Below are 18,132 nucleotides of genomic sequence, written 5' to 3'. Positions count from 1 at the left end.
CTGGAAGCGTCAGAGCCCACCGGGGCCTCTCCCCCTGCGCCCCCGCCCGCCCTGCCCCTCGCGGGTCCCGCCCCCGCGGCCGCAGCTGGCAGAGCAGCGAGTGAGCGCCCCGCGGCCGGAGGAGCGCGCGACTGCAGGAGCGCACGGCAGGGGCCCCGCACAGGGAACCGAGCTGAGACAGGGGCCGCCCGACAGGCGGGCTGAGCGGAGGGAGCGCCGTGGAGACGCCGGGGGCAGCGGGCCGCGCCAGGCTGGTGAGTGTGGCCGCGGGGAGCCAGAGAGCGGGCGTGGAGACGCTGCTGTCCCCGTCCCCGTCCCCATCCCGGGCTCTACCCCCGGCATCCTCTGTTCCCTCTCCTCCTCGGTTCTAGTCCTCTGCGTCTCTGCCCCGTCTCTCCGTCTGTTTTCCCTGTCTCTGTCCCTCTCTATTTACTGTCTTGCCCGGTCTCTATTTCTAATCTCTTTCTTCTGTCTCCTGCTGCGTCGGTCTTTGCCTGTTCTCTCTCAACCCCGGCCTCAGTATTTGTCTCCCTCTGCCTCTGTCTGTCAGTCTCCCTGGACTGCTTGTCACTCAGGTCTTTGATATCTCTTGCTCCTCTATCTCTCTTACCTTCCCGGTCTCTCTACCGGATATCTCTATCAATCTCATCTCTCCCCGTCTCTGTCTCTCCATTCTTGTCTCTGTCTGATATTTCTGTCACCCTCCACCTTGGTCCCTCTCAGTCTCTTGTCTCTCGCCATCTCTCATTTCTATCCCCATATCTCCCTGTCATTGTCTCTCTCCCTCTCTGTTGGATCTCTCTCTCCTCCATCTCTCTCTGTTTCTTGGTCCCTGTCACCCTCTTTGATCTGCTCAGTCTCTACCTGTCCTCGGTCAACGTCTGTTTCTGTCTCTTTGGGTCTGGTCTCTGTCTCTCCTGCTCTTTTTACCTCTCTGTCCACCTCTGAGAAAGCTGTCTTTCTGTCTTTTTCCTTATGGCCCCCCTGCACTTCCCTGAATCCATAACCACCTCCCCTTGTGTTGGGGGCTTTGGGGGAGCGGGTGCAACACGCATAATTCTCTCCTCCACAGGCAGCCCTTTCCTCAGGGCAGCGCCTGGTGCCAGCCGGCCCACCAGTGGGGGGACTGCGCCTGGAAGCTGTAATGGAGGCCCTGCAGAGACAGCAGGCAGCCCGACTGGCCCAGGGGGTGGGGCCTTTGGCCCCTCCACGCCCACCACCACCACCGCCGCGGCCTTCCTTTCCTGGATCCCGGACCCTGCAGGCCCCTGACGGGGGCTTGGGGGAGGTTGGAGCTGAGGAAGAGGAGGATGCCCAAGAGGATGAGGAAGGAGAGGAAGCTGGCACAGAAGAGGAGGCAGCCGAGGAGAGCCACCCAGGGACCCGGGGCACCAGCTCACCTTCCAGCCAGCCCCCTGGACCTCATCCCCATGAGTGGACCTATGAGGAGCAGTTCAAGCAGGTAGGACCCTCTCAGTGTCAGGCCCTCCCCCTTCCTACTCTCTGGGCAAAAGCAGAGCAAGGTGATCAGTAGCCCCCCACCCCCACCCCACTGCGCTCTGCAGGATGGAAAGACAGAGACATAGAGACCTGGAGAGAGACAGTGGGAAGACCGAAGGCTAGACAGGGACTGGGAGGGAGAGACAGACATGCTGAGACATGGAAAGAAGTGCGTAGGCACACACCGTGAGGTGCAGGAGACGCCCAGAAACATGGAGGCTGACAGACTGGAGGCTTTTGGTGAAGCTGGAAGGGAAAGTGGGAGGGGTGCAGGAGCCTTCAAGGATTCTGAGGGAGGGGGATCTGGGGATCCCAGTGCCAGCACTACCATACCTTCTCACACATCAAGTCACAAGGTCATATTCCAGTGACCAGTGGGGGTGTCCTGGGCTGTCTACTTCTGTCTTGGAAGTGGAATGGAGGTTGCCGCTCCTTTGGCAAGCTGATACCCACCTCATCTCTTCCTTGTCACATTCTCCCCACCCATGTCCTCTCCCCGGCCTGAGTTCTATGGGTGACAGTTCCCAGCCTGTGATGGCCACTACAGCCGCAGTGTGATTAAAGGGCTCCTGTACAGTTGGGAATGATAAGACCTTACTCACAGGGCCTTAATTTGAGGTTCTTCATCCCTGCGGAACCCATCTGGATGTTATTCGAAGGCACTACTCTAGGCTGTCATTAAGAAGATGTTATGCAGGGCTGAGATTCTAGGTGTGCTATTCTGGTGGTGTTACTCGTAGGGTGTTGGTTTTGGGTATTTTCCAGAAGTGTTCATCTATGCTTAGACTCTGTGGTGTTAGTGTAAAACTGATAGTGTTACTCGGGGCTCTGTTACTCTGGAGATATGACTCTAGCGACTGTTTCTCCTGGGTGTAATTCTGGGGATTATTACTTGGAGACTGTGTGTGTTTTTTGTGGGTATCCATTTAAGACGTAGGGCTCAGTTCTTGTGGGAGTGTAGATCTAAAGGTGCATCTTTGGGGTTTGTTACTCATGGGTGTTTTTTTGCTCTGAGAGTTCTTATTGGCAGGTGGAGTGTTACCTATGGGTGTTATGTAGGGACTGTCACTCTGGGTAAAAGACTCTGTTACTTTAGGGATTGTCCCTCCTGGGGGGTATTTGAGAGCTGATACTGGAAGTAGAGCTCCAGGTGACTGAGAATAGGTGGGATAACCCCTGGACCTTTCAAGTTCTGACCCTACAGATCCTGGGTGGTTCAGGGCCATTGCCTCTGTGGGGCAGCTTCTGTAATGCAGGAAGCTGTTCCTGGAAGATATGTGGGCTGAGGGGCCCAAGGTTTCCATCCAGGAGCTTTTCTGAGCATCCACCCTGCCTGAGGGATGGGTTAGAGGCATCTCTGCCCCTCATCCCCACCCCTGGCACACAAACATGTGAACAGCAAGAAGCCCTTGCAGGTATGAATGAGTGAATGAGTGGCTCAGATCTATCTGTCGGTTTCCTCAATGTGGAACACAGCGCCAGCCTGACTTCCTCCCAGGGGCTCTGGAAGGCAGGCTAAGCCTCCGTAGCTTTCTCTCTTCCCCTACTCCCCAGATGGTTGGTTTGAGCTGCCCAGGGCACCACTGGCCAGTAGAGGGGTCTCTGTGTATCAGGAAAAAAAGTGCCCACACCTGCCCCCAGGGGAGAGAACCCAATGCTCTCTCAGGGAGTCTACATTTCAGAACTTACTTACCCCTTCAGCTGGGGATCCGTAATCTGGGGGTTGGAGTCCAAAGGGTCCCGGGGTGGGGTGGGGGCTGGGTAGCAGAGCTGGAAAATGACCTCAGTTTTTCCCCAGCTGTACGAGCTCGATGCAGACCCCAAGAGGAAAGAATTTCTGGATGACCTGTTTAGCTTCATGCAGAAGAGGGGTGAGTGGGTTGATGTAAGGGAAGGACCCCCACTTACCAGGCTTGAGGAAGGGAAACCCCAGGGTTTAGTCCTCAGTTTGGGTCCTCTTTGCAGAGGCCTGGGCTTGGCAGCATGTATCCTTTGGGCCCTCAATAGCGTCTTTAACCTCTGACCCTGCCCCCCTTCTCCACCCAGGGATTAATTAGTGGCCAGCCCACTGGCAGGTTAATGAGTGTGGGATCAATTGGGAGGGTGGGAGGGGGAACTGGTAGGAGGCTGGCCTGGGGTGGGGGGGTTCCCAGAATTGGGGGAGTGGGATCGGAATGCCTTGGTCCTCTTCCAGCCTTGTCTCTCCTCAGTTTCCCCTTGCTTCAGGCAGGAAACACCCAAGGTGTTCTGCATCAGGAAGGACTGGAATTAGACTGAAGGGAGGACTTCTCAAGGGGTAGGCAGGGGCTGTGGAGGAGAAGGAATTCCTTTCCGGGAATCTCAGAGCCAGAAGTGAATGCAAGAAGGGTCCAGGAGGGGATCAGGCTGGGCGGCAGTCCATCACTTAGGCTTCTCCCCAGATTCATGGGTCGGAAGACTGACTCATTATCTCTCTCTACAAAGCTAATTAACTCACTCCACGAGTGCGGCCTGATAAGCTGCTAATTAACTGGCTTCACTGCCCCCCTCCCTTAGTGCAGCTGCTGGCCAAAGTCCCTCAGGCCCCCACCGCAGGCCCAGAACCCCTTTCGGGTCCCTTCCTAACCAGGAACCCTCCGTGGGGCTCCAGATCCTTTGGCTCCCCAGAAAGGCCGGGTCATTCTGGTCCCAACGTCCCCTCCCTGCCCCTTCCTCCTGGTCTCCCCTCCACTGGGGGGTGCGGTAGGGTGGTCTCAGCAGATCCTAGCGCCCCCTTCCTCCCAGCTCTGCCTCCCTCAGGTCCCTGCCTTCCTCTGCTCCCTGTGCGGGGGGAGGGGATCCCGCGGGACCGATAATTTCCCCCCATTAATCAGGCCGCAGCTAATTGTTCGGGTCCAAAGGCGGCAGCGGAAGGGGACGGGATCGGTAAGGAATTAACTGGGGCCCATCGCTCAGCGCAGACAGGCCCCTTTGTCAGGACTGGCCGGCGGGGGCGGCGGGGACTGCGGAGTCGGCGAGCCGAGGCGGGGGTTGCTTCTTCTCCCATCCACCATCCTCCCGCCTCTGGCAGCCACCCCGGGCCGCTGCTTAGGGGAGTCTGGCTCTTCAGCACAGTCAGGAAGTCCTTCCTATGGTCTACCCCAGAGGTCGGCAAACTAAAGCCTGCGGGCCAAATCTAACAGCCCATGAGAAAAGAATGTTTTTCACATTTTTAAATAGTGAAAAAAATTAAAAGACGAATAACATTTCTGGACGTGTGAAATGCGAATTTCAGAGTCTGTAAATAAAGTTTTATTGGAACAGAGCCGCGTTCATTCCTTTAAATATCCTCTATAGCTGCTTTCAGGCTGCAGTTGCAGAGTGGATTAGTTCTGACAGACTGTTTGGCCTGCAAATCCTAAAACATTTACCATCTATCTGGCCCTTTACAGAAGAAGTTTGCCAACCCCTGGTCTAGCCTCCCACCCTTCCTGCTACAATGGAGGCCTTGGGGGCTCTGTGGGCTCTGCCTGCAATCCCACCTCCCCATCCCTCCCTGTTCCCCGCCTTTCTTGACGGTCCCGCCCTGTACCTGGGGCTCACCCAGGCAGGTCCAGGCAGCCGACTCCTCGAGTCCCTGAGGATGCCCGCAGACAGGGTCTCAGTCTTAGTGTCCTGACTCTCTGCCAACCCCCCGACCAGGGACGCCAGTGAACCGTGTGCCTATCATGGCCAAGCAGGTGCTGGACCTGTACGCGCTGTTTCGCCTGGTGACGGCCAAGGGCGGTCTGGTGGAAGTCATCAACCGCAAGGTGTGGCGGGAGGTAACGCGCGGCCTCAGCTTGCCCACCACCATCACGTCGGCCGCCTTCACTCTACGCACCCAGTGAGGCCAAGCGCGCGCGCGCGCGAGCGGTGGGAGCAAGGCGCGGGAGCGGGGGTGGGGCGCGGGGCGCGGAGGGCCCCGGGGGTTCGTGTCCGGGGGTGGGGCTTGATCAGCTGGGCCCAGCCTCCCACCCCACCCCGTCCGCCCTTAGGTACATGAAGTATCTGTACCCGTACGAGTGCGAGACGCGGGCGCTCAGCTCCCCGGGGGAGCTCCAGGCCGCCATCGACAGCAACCGGCGGGAAGGCCGTCGTCAAGCTTACACCAACGCCCCACTCTTCGGCTTGGCGGGGCAGTCCCCTTGGGGCACTCTTGGCCCCGCCTCGGGTTCCGGGCCCGCCCCTCCCGCGCCCACGCCCGGCCCCCGCACTGCTCGGGGCTCCGCCTCCGGCCTGCCGGCGCACGCCTGCGCGCAGCTGAGCCCGAGCCCCATTAAGAAAGGTGTGAGGGGAGAGCGGCTGAACTTTGAGGGTCTCTGAGACCTAGGGGGAGGCTGAGATATAGGGAACATTAAAACGTGGAAACTCTGAGGTCTGGGAGCATCGAAGTATGGGGACAGTAAGGACTGACGGGGCACTGAGGTTTGGTGCATGCTCAGGTTTAGGGGTCCTGATGTTTGGGGTCAATGAAGCCTTGGGAGCTCTGGGGTATGGGTTACTGCGGTGTGGGCCTGAAGCTCAGGAAAAGGTACTTTTTCCAGAGCAGCTTCATTCAACACCAGGGCTCCTATTTGCATGTGGTTTATGCCTCCTGTTTTTCCTGGCTTATTTAACAACCGAAAGCAAGGAAATCCCCCAAATTGTCTGGGACAGACCTAGTCAGATATATTGGCCTTTTGGGGCTCTCCAGCTTCAGAGCCTCTATTCGGAGACTGGATGGGAGGGGAGATTGAACTTGGTGCTTGAGCTTGGATGACCTCCCTTGGTCCCAGGCCTGTGGGGAGAACCAGATGCAGAGACAGGGTTGGTTGGGTCAGGCGAGCTAAATGACCTGTTTTTTCAGAGGAGAGCAGAATTCCAACCCCTCGACTGGCACTGCCTGTGGGCCTAGGCTTTGGACCTGCACGTGAGAAGGTGGCACCAGAGGAGCCCCCAGAGAAGAGGGCTGTGCTGATGGGGCCCATGGACCCACCTCGACACGGCGCACCCCCCAGTTTCCTGCCCCGTGGCAAGGTTCCCTTGAGGGGTGAGGAGGGGCTTGTTGCTGAGAGGGCTTAGGGCCTGTGCAATGAGGGAGGACAGACCCATCACCCCATAGCATTGGAGGTGGGGCAGATAGATCCCTCAGTAGACAACTCTGTGATTACAGGTGTGGGGCGGAATTGGAATGGGGGCTCTCTATAGGGATGGAGGGGGGAGCTTGTAAGTCTGAAGTCTGATTCCCCAAAATGTGACTCCCCTGCCCCCTCCTGGACAGAAGAGCAGTTGGATGGGCCTCTCAATCTGGCAGGCAGTGGTATCAGCAGTATCAACATGGCCCTAGAGATCAACGGGGTGGTCTACACTGGTATGGGTACTGCAGGCTGTCTATACTGGCATGAGGTCAGGGGTATTTACACTGGCATGGGGATTTTAGACTTTTTCTACTAGCATGAGGTTCAGAGATATCCAAACTTGCATGGGTAACATGGGGTTCAGGGGATTGCTACACTGGCATGGATTAAAGGGGGTGTCTGGCATGGGATCCAAGGCATGGCCTCTCTGGCATGAATACCATGGGATGTCTTGTCATGGGCCTATGTATCAGTGTAAATATTTCTTGTTTAGTTGTTGGAGGGTATCTGTATTGGCACAGGAGTCTCTAACTGACTCAAGGGGCTTTTCGTCATTGGTTACGGCAGGGCTCTGTGTGTGGTGTTCTAGCAATCAGGACACTGACTTTTTTATTTCCCTCTTCTGTTTCTTTGCCTCACCTTTTTCTGCTTGTGTTTTCCCTCTACCATCTCCTCACCCCTTTGCCAGGCGTCCTCTTTGCCCGTTGCCAGCCCGTGCCAGCTTCCCAGGGCCCAGCCAACCCTGCACCCCCACCCCTGATGGGGCCCCCTTCCAGCGCCTCACCCTGAGAGCTCACACCTGAAATTGAGAGTCCCAACCCCATTGCTGAGGGGGGAGGAGACACCCCTCCAACCCATTCTTCCAAGGTGCCCATTCTAGGACCTGGGAATGGCCACTCCCCCCTTCAACCATGCCATGTGGACTTGAAGCCAAAGAGATTTCTTCTGATGTTACATCTACCTCATTGCAAAAGGAGGGCATCTCCTCCCTGGCCAACTCCAGCAGCATCTACCAAAGAGTTCTTCCCCCGGTAACCCCCATCATCTCCTCATGTGCTCCCTTGTGTCAATATCATCTCTAGGACTCCACCTCTTCGAGTCAGACCTGCTTCTCTTCAGGAGCCAGGTGAAGGGTTGAGTTGGGGTGTTGTGAAGATGTCCCTCAGGTCACATCTGGATAATAAAGCTGTGGTCCCTCCCTCTCCAGTGCCTCCTTTCCTTCTTGTTTGGGCCTGTGGGTCGGGGAGGAATTATGTGGTATGCACAGGCTGTGTTGGGCCAGGGGTTCTCAGAGAAGACAGAATAGCAAAGGCCATGAGTAGGAGAGCTCAGTCTCATGAATCAGACTGCCTGAGTTCAAATCCCGATTCTGCCACTACAATGTTGAGTGTCCTTGGCACGACACGTAATCGCTTGAACCTTAGAAGACTCCAACTTGAACCTTAGGAAGACTCACGGGGCTTCCTACTATTCTATGGGAATGGACCAATCTTAGAATAATGGGTATATATATTTATATGTGCAACCTCGGAGAATGGGGTAGGGAAACCTCTTTGGTACCCTGGAATTTGGTACCCTGGAATAAAGGCAAAGTTTGTTTTGACGAGCAGGGGCTGGAAGTTAAGGTAGGGCCTGACGGGTAGCCGTCGCCTAGGTTACAAGACAGCTTTTGACAACTTTCGTCGGCCCTGCCTGCTGCTTCCGGCATCGAAGGGCTGAATCGTGGCATCACTTCCTGTATTCAGGGGAGCCCGTCCACTCGGATTGGCCCGCCTTCTCTACTTGGACGGACGTCCCGCCCTCTGGCTGTTCCTGGCTGAGGCGGAGCGGCGGGAGCTATGGCGGCTGTGACAGATGTGCAGCGGCTACAGGCCCGTGTGGAGGAGCTGGAGCGCTGGGTGTACGGGCCGGGCGGGTCTCGCGGCTCGCGGAAGGTGAGCTATCTGGGGTCCAGTGGTCCCTCTCTGGGGCAAAGCAACAGCCGTCTACTGGCCTGGTCCTCGGGATGGATGCTACCGCTCCAGAGTCCCGTTGCCCGCAGCCCGACCTTTGAAATAACAAAGGTTCGAGACCTCCTGGAGCATATCGGGCCCTCGGAGTCCATTCCCACGAAGGGCACTGTGAGTCTGAGGTGGGCTCACTGTGGAGACTCCGCCTTTGCCCTCGCGGGGTAGTTGGGGAGACCTGACACACTCGAGAAACTGACTAATCAGAGTTTCAGTAAGAGCTGAAGCCCGGAAGGGCCGTTGTGGAGCCCTGCGTAATTGCTAAGTGAATTGTGTAAAGAGAGGTCCATAGGACCCCAAAAGAGGCAGACCGGAGGTGGCTAAAGAAGGCTTCAGGGGGTTAGAGGTGTGGTCTGGGAGGGCCGGGATTAGGAGGGGAAGGGATTGGGTACTGAGTGTTCAGATATGGACTGGCACTCCTTCCCACCAGTGACTGAATTTTGACAACTGTGCAGCTCAGTTTCCCTTCCATCCCCTCTTTAACTATGGAAAGACTTTTCACTGAAGGTGGAGTGTCAGGCACACCCTGGAGTTGAGTGCCTCAGAGGTAATGATGTCTGTTTGTACACTTCTTGTGGAATTAGTTGTCACTAACAGATTGTGTCCCATGTGAGAACTGACTTCTCAGAACATTCTCTCCCTTTCACATCTATGACGCAAATCCTCCTGATTTTCCTCCTACGTCTCTGGCTGCTTCTACGCAGTCTTCTTTGCCTCCCCCTATATTTGACCCTTGAATATTGTCATTCCTTACCCTCTAACCTAAAACCTGTGTGATATCATACACTTCCATAGCCTCTCCCTCTATTCAACCCTTTAATATTGGAATTCCTCATCCTCTACCCTTAAAGCCTAGGTAGGTTCAGCCAAAAGGAGGAATCAGGGAATAGATAGTATATGCTAGTGCCCCATAAACTCTAAAGTAGTTCACCTCCCCAGTCACACTTGAAACTCCCCAAGGAGTACATGATTATCTCCCCCTTCACACTGAGGATTCCCGGAAGGTAGGGTTGAATCTCTTTTAATACTAGAGAAGGGGACGATAGCTGGGACAAGGAGGTTTGGGAGTCTGAGGGAATGAGGGTTCTTTATCTCTTCCAAGACTTGAGCCAAGTGGTAAATCATGGAATTAACTTCCACTCCCCCAATAGGTGGCCGATGGCCTGGTCAAGGTGCAGGTGGCTTTGGGGAACATCGCCAGCAAGAGGGAGAGGGTGAAGATTCTGTACAAAAAGAGTAAGTGCTTCCATGAGGTGTCTGCCTGTTCTCCTTCCCAAGCCTGTGCTTCCTGGTTCCCTGCCCAGGCTCTTCAGCCTAGTAGGTCACTGGAGTTGCCCTTTGGGGATAGCAGGTGAAGACATTGCCCTGATGAAATGGTGAATTGGGGTGTGCTTTCTATTTTGTGGTGAAACCCCAAGCCCATGGCAATGTCCTAAGTTATGGGATAAGAGCGCTGCCTGAAAGGTCCCCTGGGGGAAGGAGGGACGAGGGGTATGCAATTTCCACAGGCAAGGTTCAGAGGCAGGAAAGAAATCAGGCACTGAGAGCCCCAGTCTTGGCTCAACCAGCCCTTTTTGATTATGTCAGAGCTAGCAACCTGTTCAGGAACTAGAAATCAGATAAAGCTCTGGCATGTCTTGGTGGCACTGAGGGGCAAGGTGCCTTCCAGCCTTGAGGATAGATCAGTGGGAATGCTGAGGGCCCCAGGGTTTTAAAGTTTGAGGCTGGCCAGCAGGTGATCAGAGGGTAGAGACAGGGAAGTGGGGATAGGGGACCTGGTGGAGGCCTGGTGGACGCTGAGGGTGTCAGCTCCTCACTCAAGGGTCTCCCCAAGGCTGACACCTCCCCTAATATCCCTCACAAGACAGATCCCCACTCCCCAACCTTATTTCATTTTCCATCTTGCTACTTTTCTAGTTGAAGACCTGATCAAATACCTGGATCCTGAGTACATTGACCGCATTGCCATACCTGATGCCTCTAAGCTGCAGTTCATCTTAGCAGGTAGTGCTGGACAGTATGTGCATATGCATCTGGGGATGTGGATTGTGGGGGAAGTTGGGCACAGAGATAGCTTCCCTGCCCGCCCTCTCCTGGATACAGCCCTGGAAGCTGCTTTCTGGAATCTGGCCTGGTTCTGGACTGAGGCTGGAGGTGGTCCTGTGGTCCTCTAGTAGGCACTGGGTACAGTATACTTCAGAGCCAGCTGCAGACCATGGTGCCTGCCACAGTGGAAGCTACTCCGGTGTTCTATCTATGGCCTGCCTCTAAGATTTTCCTTCGGAACCTTCCTTACTTCTGCTCAGTAGACATAGGAGCTTCTAAGAAAGGGTAGGGGCAGAGAGCATTGCATTTGGGAGAGGTGAGGTTATAGGCATGAGTTTCAACATCTTTCTTTCATGTGAGAAAGCGCTGGGATTTCAGAATTCTAGGCAGGAACTATTGTCTTAGCAATGTCTACTTATCAGTTAGTTAGCCACTCCACGAGGTATGGCTTGCCAAGCACCTGTGTTTGTTCATGCATTCAAAAGTGATCATCTACTGTGATCCAGACTATCCTAGGTGTGAGGTATACAATGGCGAACCAGAACATACCTGAGCCACTGCTGTGGCTTAGACACCAAGTTCAGGAGGTCTTCTCCTGCTCCGATTATTATTTTCTTTAATTAATTAATTTATTTATTTTTGGCTGCGTTGGGTTTTCATTGCTGCACGTGCACTTTCTCTAGTTACGGTGGCTTCTCTTGTTGCGGAGCATTGGCTCTAGGCGCACGGGCTTCAATAGTTGTGGTATGCAGGCTCAGTAGTTGTGGCGCACGGGCTTAGTTGCTCTGTGGCATAGTCTCCCAGACCAGGGCTCGAACCCATGTCTCCTGAGTTGGCAAGCGGATCCTTAGCCACTGCGCTACCAGGGAGGTCCCTCCTGCACTGATTCTTAAATCCAGCCTCTCCATGCCTCCCTGTTGCCACTGCCTCAATGTTCATCCCCTTGTACATGAATAGTTGCAGTCTCCTAAGTCCTCTTCTTGACCCTAGTCTTCCCCTTCTTGCATGTGGTTCAGTATCATCTTCCCAAAACACATTTCCAACATGCCATTTTGTTTAGTTTGGAACCTCAGTGTGTGTGTGTCTCTCTCCCTATTAGGATAAATTCCTAATTCCTTAGCATGCCATTCCAAGCCTTCTATAGACTTCCAGATCTACCCTCCCATCTAGCTGTTTCCTGTGCTCTCCTTTGCTCCAGTTCATCCAAATGAATTCTTTTTCCTCGACTAATTGACAAGCATTCTTGCCTCCAAATGTTTGACATAACAGTCCTCCCTTCTTGAATGCCCTTCCCACTCTGCAGCCACTGAAACCCCCTGTGCACAGGGTCATTCCAGTCCTGCTTTCCTCACTGGACTGTCCTGTTAGTGTCCCAGCTCTCCAGGAACTTGTAATTGTCTGTGCCTCTCAGATCCACTGAGCAGAACCTGCCTGGTAGTTTTCCACGTCTCCTCTTTCAGACCTTCCCAGGAGCCCTTGCATGTGGGTACCCAAGTCTGAAGTACTTTGTTTCCTGTGGCCTAGGAGGGGCTCTGAGTTTGTTGATAGGAAGCTAGAGGAAGGGGCCTCAGAGTTAAAACTTGGAGAAAGGTAGGATTTGGAGGAACTTAGAGGCTCCTTGGGCTCAAGATAGGTCAGACCAGAGGCATCCAAGAGAGGTGGAGGCAGATTGGGGGAATGTGCACATAGCGAAGGGGGCAGTGGGCAGACTAGCTGCCCCAAGCTCCAGGCTCAGCTATCTCATCGGCCCCTTGCATGGGAGTGGCTGTGCCCAGGCTCGCCTCACTGCCACTGCCTTTTCTGTTTATGCCTCAGAGGAGCAGTTTATCCTCTCCCAGGTTGCGCTTCTGGAGCAGGTGGAGGCTTTGGTGCCCATGCTGGACAGCACTCATATCAAAGGTACCTCTCTGGGGCTGCAGCTCCACTACTCTACTTGGGGAGGTGGGTGGATGGGCAGGACTTCCCTGGGCTCAGGCTAGCTCTGCTCCTTGTCTTTATCTCACCCTGGGGGTACCAGACACCTGCACTGGGATTAAAATTTCCAGGGCAGAGAGCTCAGCTTCAGAATGTCAGGCAGTTTGGCACCAAGGACACTCATGTAAGGCCAGCGACCTCCAACTCTGGGATTCCTTCTGTCTTCTACCCCACCCCTCAGCATCTGTCCTTCAGGGTGCTGCAGAGCCCAGATTTTACTGTAAGAGTTCCTGCCAGGTGTGTCAATGTGTGTGAATTCTTCCTGCCGCACTGCCTAGTGCAGTCCCTAGGCCTGGGTTTTGACAAGCAGACAGTGACTTTAATTGAATCCAGATAGCCATCTTGTCTGTCTCTAGAGGTATTTTTCCCAGCTCCCCCTCCCTACCCCTGATCAGCTTTCTGCTGAGCATCTGACACCCTTAAGCTGTGGGCCCAGCATGGTGGCTGAGGCTCTGGGTGTTGGATTCCAGGTGGCCAGCTTAGGGACCTGGCATTCATCCTCAGTCCACCTGCAGGCTCCCTGTTCCCTAGGCCCGGCAGACCTGGTCCCGCTGGGCTGAGAGCAAAGGAACAGATCCCATGATAATCAAAGCTTCCTTTACTTGGCCCTGCTCACAGCCCTGGGGTGGGTGTATGGGGCAACTCTGGGAACCCCAGGGTTTTGTCTTCTTCCAGGGGCCTGCATCTTCCCCTCCCCTTTGGGTCCTAGAGTAAGACTGAGGTGGGCAGGGAGTCCCACCACCACGTCCAGAAGCAGTGGTCGATGAAGCTGGCGTTTGTTTAGCTTCTCCACTCAATACTCTAATCCTACCGAAGACCTAATAGACTATTGAGCAGTCCCGGGGGAAGGCACAAGCATCACTAGGCAGTGTGCGTTGTGTTTTACAGCCGTTCCTGAGCATGCCGCCCACCTGCAGCGCTTGGCCCAGATCCACATCCAGCAGCAGGTATGGGAGGGGAGAGGCCTGGAGGGGAAAGTAGAGGTGATGAGGCTCCTAGTCCCCACCCCTGCCTCCTGGGGAAGCAGCCTCAGGCCTCCCTGATGTCAGCTTCAGGGGGAATTTAGGGTTTATCCTTTGTCTTCCATCTGCCTTCCAGAAGGGAAGTGATTTGCCTACGGTCACATCCAGGTCTCCTGCCTCCCAGAGTAGGGCTACCCGGAGGTATCAGATTGATGTTGGGAGGTACCCATGAATTCCTGGGGATGATGTGTCCTTAACTATGGTAGAAGAGCTGTTTTTTCACTATTCCCAGGCCCTAGTGTAAAGGTCAAGGAGGGTTCAGAAATAGGGGACAGGGAGAAGGAGGCATATTCTAGCAGGAGTATTTGCTTATGTGTGTGGTTCACCGCCGCCCCCCCCCTTCTATCAGCCTTAGGACTGCAGTTAGACTACCCACACTGGAGCCTGAAAGTGCCTCTTTAGAAATTTGCTCCTTTTGGCACTGGGGTTAAACATTACCTTTTCTAGGCTCTATGGGGAGCTAGGGTCCCTGATGAGGTGGGCAGTGGGAAGCGGGGGCTTTGTCCAACTCCTTTCTCTGCCACACCTTGGCTCCACAGGACCAGTGTGTGGAGATCACTGAGGAGTCCAAGGCTCTCCTAGAGGAATACAACAAGACTGTATCCTTTCTGCTCAGCCAGGCCCCTGAGGAGTGTTGTCCGGAGCCCTGTCCTTTTATTCCATTTCTCGCTCTGTTTCTCATCCCATCCCAACCAGCCTGCCTATCCCCCTGCTCCCCGACACTTTAGGCAGTTGCAAACCTCTCCACTCCCTCTCTCAGATGCCCGTTCTCACCTTGACCTGCGACCAGACAATGCTTCTCTCCAAGCAGTTCGTGCAGTGGGATGAGCTACTTTGCCAGTTAGAGGCTGCCAAGCAAGTGAAGCCAGCAGAGGAGTGATGGCTGCTTCCCATCCTAGGGTGGGCCAGGGCAGCCAGGCTCCAGGCCCTATGCCAACCTGCCCTTGTAACAGGACAGAGCAGAGGCAGCTCTGTATTTATTGGATTCACAGCCTACCAGTCTGCACTCAGGTCGGGCTCTGGGGTCAGAGGTCTGGCTACTTGAGATTTGCTATTTGCACCCCCTCCCCTCATCAGTGTCCTGTTCCAAAGACAATAAACTGTACAGATCACTGGAGGTGTGTGTTAGCTTCCCGATGTTGTATGGGTATGGTGGTGGGGATGAGGTTGATAGGCCAGAGTTGTTGGCCTTCCTCCTAGTTGGACTGAGAGCTATACTCGTCCTAGTCTGGCTTTCCGGGAGAGGTAAAGCTCTCAGGATGAATGCTCTCATTTGCTTGATGTGAGTGGAACATTCCTTTATGTATCCGTTTATCCCGCATTTACCAAGTACACTCTAAATGTCAGATGCCATACCAGGTGGGGAGGACACAGGTAGGGTCCACCTGATTCCTACCCTGTACAGGCTAGCTGAGGAGACAGTCAAGGAAAAGGGGAGGGACAGGTGGCACCAGGGTTCTTTGGGGGCACAGAAGAAAAAGGAATGTGGGAAGCAGCCCTGGAGGGTGACATGCAGGGTTTTGAGAGCCAAGGGAGCAGCATGTGCAATGCAGAGGGGAGCCTTTAAGTTTCTCTCTTGGAAGCCTACTTGGTGCTATTAGCCGAGAAGGGGAGACTAAAAGAGGTTTGGATGCAGGGGTCTTTTGGGGGGTGGGCCGTGGGGGGCGGTGGTACGGTTGGAAAGGAGAGCATGTTAAAGAACAGAGAAACTGATGGTCCCTCACTCCACCAAGTGTTTGCTGCCCCCTTGTGGTCTCAGGGACTGCTGTGGCTCCAGGCCCCTTTCCATCTGGCCTGCCCACCAGCCCACCAGCCCACCAGCAGGGTCTCACTGGCATCTCAAATTCAGCACGTCTGAAACTGGGAGTCATCCTAGACTCTTCCCTCCTTCTTCGTCCGAACAGTCGTCAAATCTACCTCCTGGTATCTTCCAACTTAATCTACTTTTCCCCATTCCCACTGCTGTTTCTCTGGTTCATTCTTTCAACAAATGATTTATAACAAATATTTGAGCGCTTATTATACGCGGAGCAACGTACGAATCTCCGTGGACATGCCCCCGGGGTTTTGCGGGCAGGAGTCTCCAGCGGTTGCGGCCCGCCCCCGCCTGTGCTGCAGCCACAGTGCGCTGTGCACACGAACTGGTTTGACTTGCGCCTGATGAAAAACCTCCGTGGTTCGCCAGCGCCCCGGGGTGAGGTCCAAGCTCAGAACTCGCTGGCCAAGGCTCTCGCCCCCGCAGCAGCGGCCACTTCAAACGGCACCTCTTGCTCTTGTCCAAAGTGAAAGCCGCTGCTCCGCCTTTGCTGCTTCGGTGTGCTCAACGGGTAACGCCCTCCCTGTCATCTTCTAAGGGCCAAATCCTCCGCATCCTTCGGACGCGGGACTCCTCCGACGGCCGCTCCTCTCCTCCGCAGGGCTCTCTCCGCCCCAATAGGAGTGCTCCTTGCCCGGGGCTGAACAGCTGAGACAGCCCGAGCGCTCCGAGTCTCCGCGTCCCCCCACCTCTCGGTTTGCGGGCGGAGGCGCCGGGGTCCCCGCCCCTCAGGCCCCGCCCCGTCCGGCGAGCGCGGCCTCGCGGCCTCGGCGCGCTCCCGGGAGACGCCATCTTGGCTTCGGATCGAGCTTGAGGAGTGTTCGGATGCGGTGGTGAGAGCAGGAGCCCAGTGGGGTGGGGGCTCCTGGAGGTACGGGGAGGAGAGGGGAGGTCGGCTGCTGGGCCGCTGCGGACTGCCGGGCACTGAGGGCGGCCCGTGGCGGTGGGGACCGCCGAGCCCGGCCGCCGACGAACTCGACGCCAGGGTTAGCTCGAGCAGCCCTCGGCGTCAAGCCCCTGGGTGTCTGAGTGACCTGGGTTGGGGGGATCGACCCTGGGACTCTCCGGGTGAGGGGTGCTCGGCCCTGTCCTAAGGGTCCCGGAGTGGGGGAGGGGGTCACTTCTGTTTTTGAGGAGCTTTTGGATGAGGGCTCTTGGCTCTGTGTCGGCGAGCTTGTGGCGTAGGGGCTTGGTCCTGTCCTCTGGGGGCACGAAGTGAGGGGCCTTGTCCCTGTCACCGCTTGGAGAGCCCAGGGTGAGGAGCACTCAGCCTTGCTCTCAGGGAGTCTCGGGTGAGGGCCCGGGCCCTGTCCCCAGGAGCCCCTGATGAGGGAAGTGCATTCCCAGTGCTAGGGAGCTTGGGATGAGGGGGCTTGGCCAGCGTTTGGGGAATTTGGTCCTGTCGCAGGGACTCCGGGGTCGGGGGAGGGTTATGGCCCTGTCCAGAGGAATGGGGTACAGCCCCCTCCCAGGGTGAGGCAGGCGTGGCCCCCTGTCCTGGGGATGAGGGCATATGGTCCTGTTGCTGGGAAATCTGGGATGAGGAGTGGGCCCACGTCCTAGAGAGCCGGGGTGGGGGGTGGGGGGTGGCCCAGGGCACCCTGCCTAGCATTCCTCTGACACTTCCCTGCAGTGGGCAGCAAGATTCAGACACGACAGCAGCCGGATGGAGCACTACCGGAAGGCTGGCTCTGTGGAACTCCCAGCACCTTCCCCGATGCCCCAGCTACCGCCTGATACCCTGGAGATGCGGGTCCGAGATGGCAGCAAAATCCGCAACCTGCTGGGCCTGGCGCTGGGGCGGTTGGAGGGTGGCAGTGCTCGGCATGTGGTGTTCTCAGGTTCTGGCCGGGCTGCAGGCAAGGCTGTCAGCTGTGCTGAGATTGTCAAACGGCGGGTACCAGGCCTGCACCAGCTTACCAAGCTGCGCTTCCTGCAGACCGAGGACAGCTGGGTGCCAACCTCACCCGACGCAGGCCTAGATCCCCTCACGGTACGCCGCCACGTGCCTGCGGTATGGGTACTGCTCAGCCGAGATCCACTGGACCCCAATGAGTGTGGCTACCAGCCCCCGGGGGCACCCCCTGGCTTGGGCCCCACACCTATCTCCAGCTCTGGCCCCCGACCCCGAAGAAGGGCTCGAGACACCCGGTTTTGAAGACCTGCTGGCAAGCTGTTCTCCAGGCCTGAATGTCTAGGATGGCTGGGCCTTCTTTGAGAAGCCTCTGTAACTGCTCAACACCCCCAACAAGACTTAAGTCTGCAGAAGTGGGCCTCCCTGTCCTGCTTCCACTTCCCTCTGGCTTGTGGAAAGGGACTGCTATGAAGAGTGACAGGTGTGGTGTCTCTGCTGGGTTCTGGATTGCCTTCTACCTACAGTGCCTCTGATCTACCTTCTGACAGAGGTCCAAGGAGTGGGTTAGGAAATAAAGGTTCTGCCCATTCGTCTGATGAGCCTCTGCTTGGCCTGCTGTGTGGAGGTGGGATTAAGGGAGTGGGAGTCCCTGCTCTTGACCCCCAGGAGCTCACAGGCTAGAGACAGGAAGGGTAGGCTCAGGTTGGTGCTGGGAGGATCTAGAGTCGATAAGAAGCCTCAAGCAGTAACCTGACTGTGTCTAGAGCCCTGGGTGGCTGGCTGCTTCCTGTTTTGG

At 56.0% G+C, this 18,132-nt stretch overlaps 3 protein-coding genes across 5 annotated transcripts; all 3 read left to right on the top strand.

Moving 5' to 3' along the window:
- Positions 1–1,129: 1,129 nt before the first annotated feature.
- On the top strand, positions 1,130–7,483 carry ARID3C (AT-rich interaction domain 3C; the record flags this gene model as incomplete). 3 transcript variants are annotated; one of them, XM_082843686.1, is made up of 7 exons in its annotated part: positions 1,130–1,462; positions 3,299–3,371; positions 5,161–5,344; positions 5,496–5,785; positions 6,347–6,529; positions 6,761–6,850; positions 7,306–7,483. In XM_082843686.1, 7 exons carry the CDS (start codon positions 1,145–1,147, stop codon positions 7,404–7,406), a joined length of 1,239 nt encoding a protein of 412 aa, XP_082699812.1. In that variant the 3' UTR covers positions 7,407–7,483. The 3 variants fall into 3 exon arrangements, with proteins under 3 accessions (XP_082699812.1, XP_082699811.1, XP_082699810.1); XM_082843685.1 differs by lacking the exon at positions 6,347–6,529 and having other exon boundaries at positions 1,145–1,462; XM_082843684.1 differs by lacking the exon at positions 6,761–6,850 and having other exon boundaries at positions 1,145–1,462.
- Positions 7,484–8,446: 963 nt separating this feature from the next.
- On the top strand, positions 8,447–14,768 carry DCTN3 (dynactin subunit 3). The gene is made up of 7 exons (XM_082843401.1): positions 8,447–8,551; positions 9,775–9,859; positions 10,541–10,627; positions 12,485–12,568; positions 13,532–13,590; positions 14,205–14,264; positions 14,456–14,768. The coding sequence occupies exons 1-7, from the start codon at positions 8,456–8,458 to the stop codon at positions 14,543–14,545; spliced, it is 561 nt and encodes a 186-aa protein (XP_082699527.1). The 5' UTR covers positions 8,447–8,455; the 3' UTR covers positions 14,546–14,768.
- Positions 14,769–16,265: 1,497 nt separating this feature from the next.
- On the top strand, positions 16,266–17,916 carry RPP25L (ribonuclease P/MRP subunit p25 like). The gene is made up of 2 exons (XM_082842482.1): positions 16,266–16,314; positions 17,115–17,916. Exon 2 carries the CDS (start codon positions 17,148–17,150, stop codon positions 17,637–17,639), a length of 492 nt encoding a protein of 163 aa, XP_082698608.1. The 5' UTR covers positions 16,266–16,314; positions 17,115–17,147; the 3' UTR covers positions 17,640–17,916.
- Positions 17,917–18,132: the final 216 nt, after the last annotated feature.

Source organism: Leucopleurus acutus (assembly GCF_964270905.1).
Source record: "Leucopleurus acutus genome assembly, chromosome: 7".
In the NCBI taxonomy this organism is placed as follows: Eukaryota; Metazoa; Chordata; class Mammalia; order Artiodactyla; family Delphinidae; genus Leucopleurus; species Leucopleurus acutus.
Note: the sequence above shows the minus strand (reverse complement) of the source record. Positions and strands in the feature narration are given on the sequence as shown.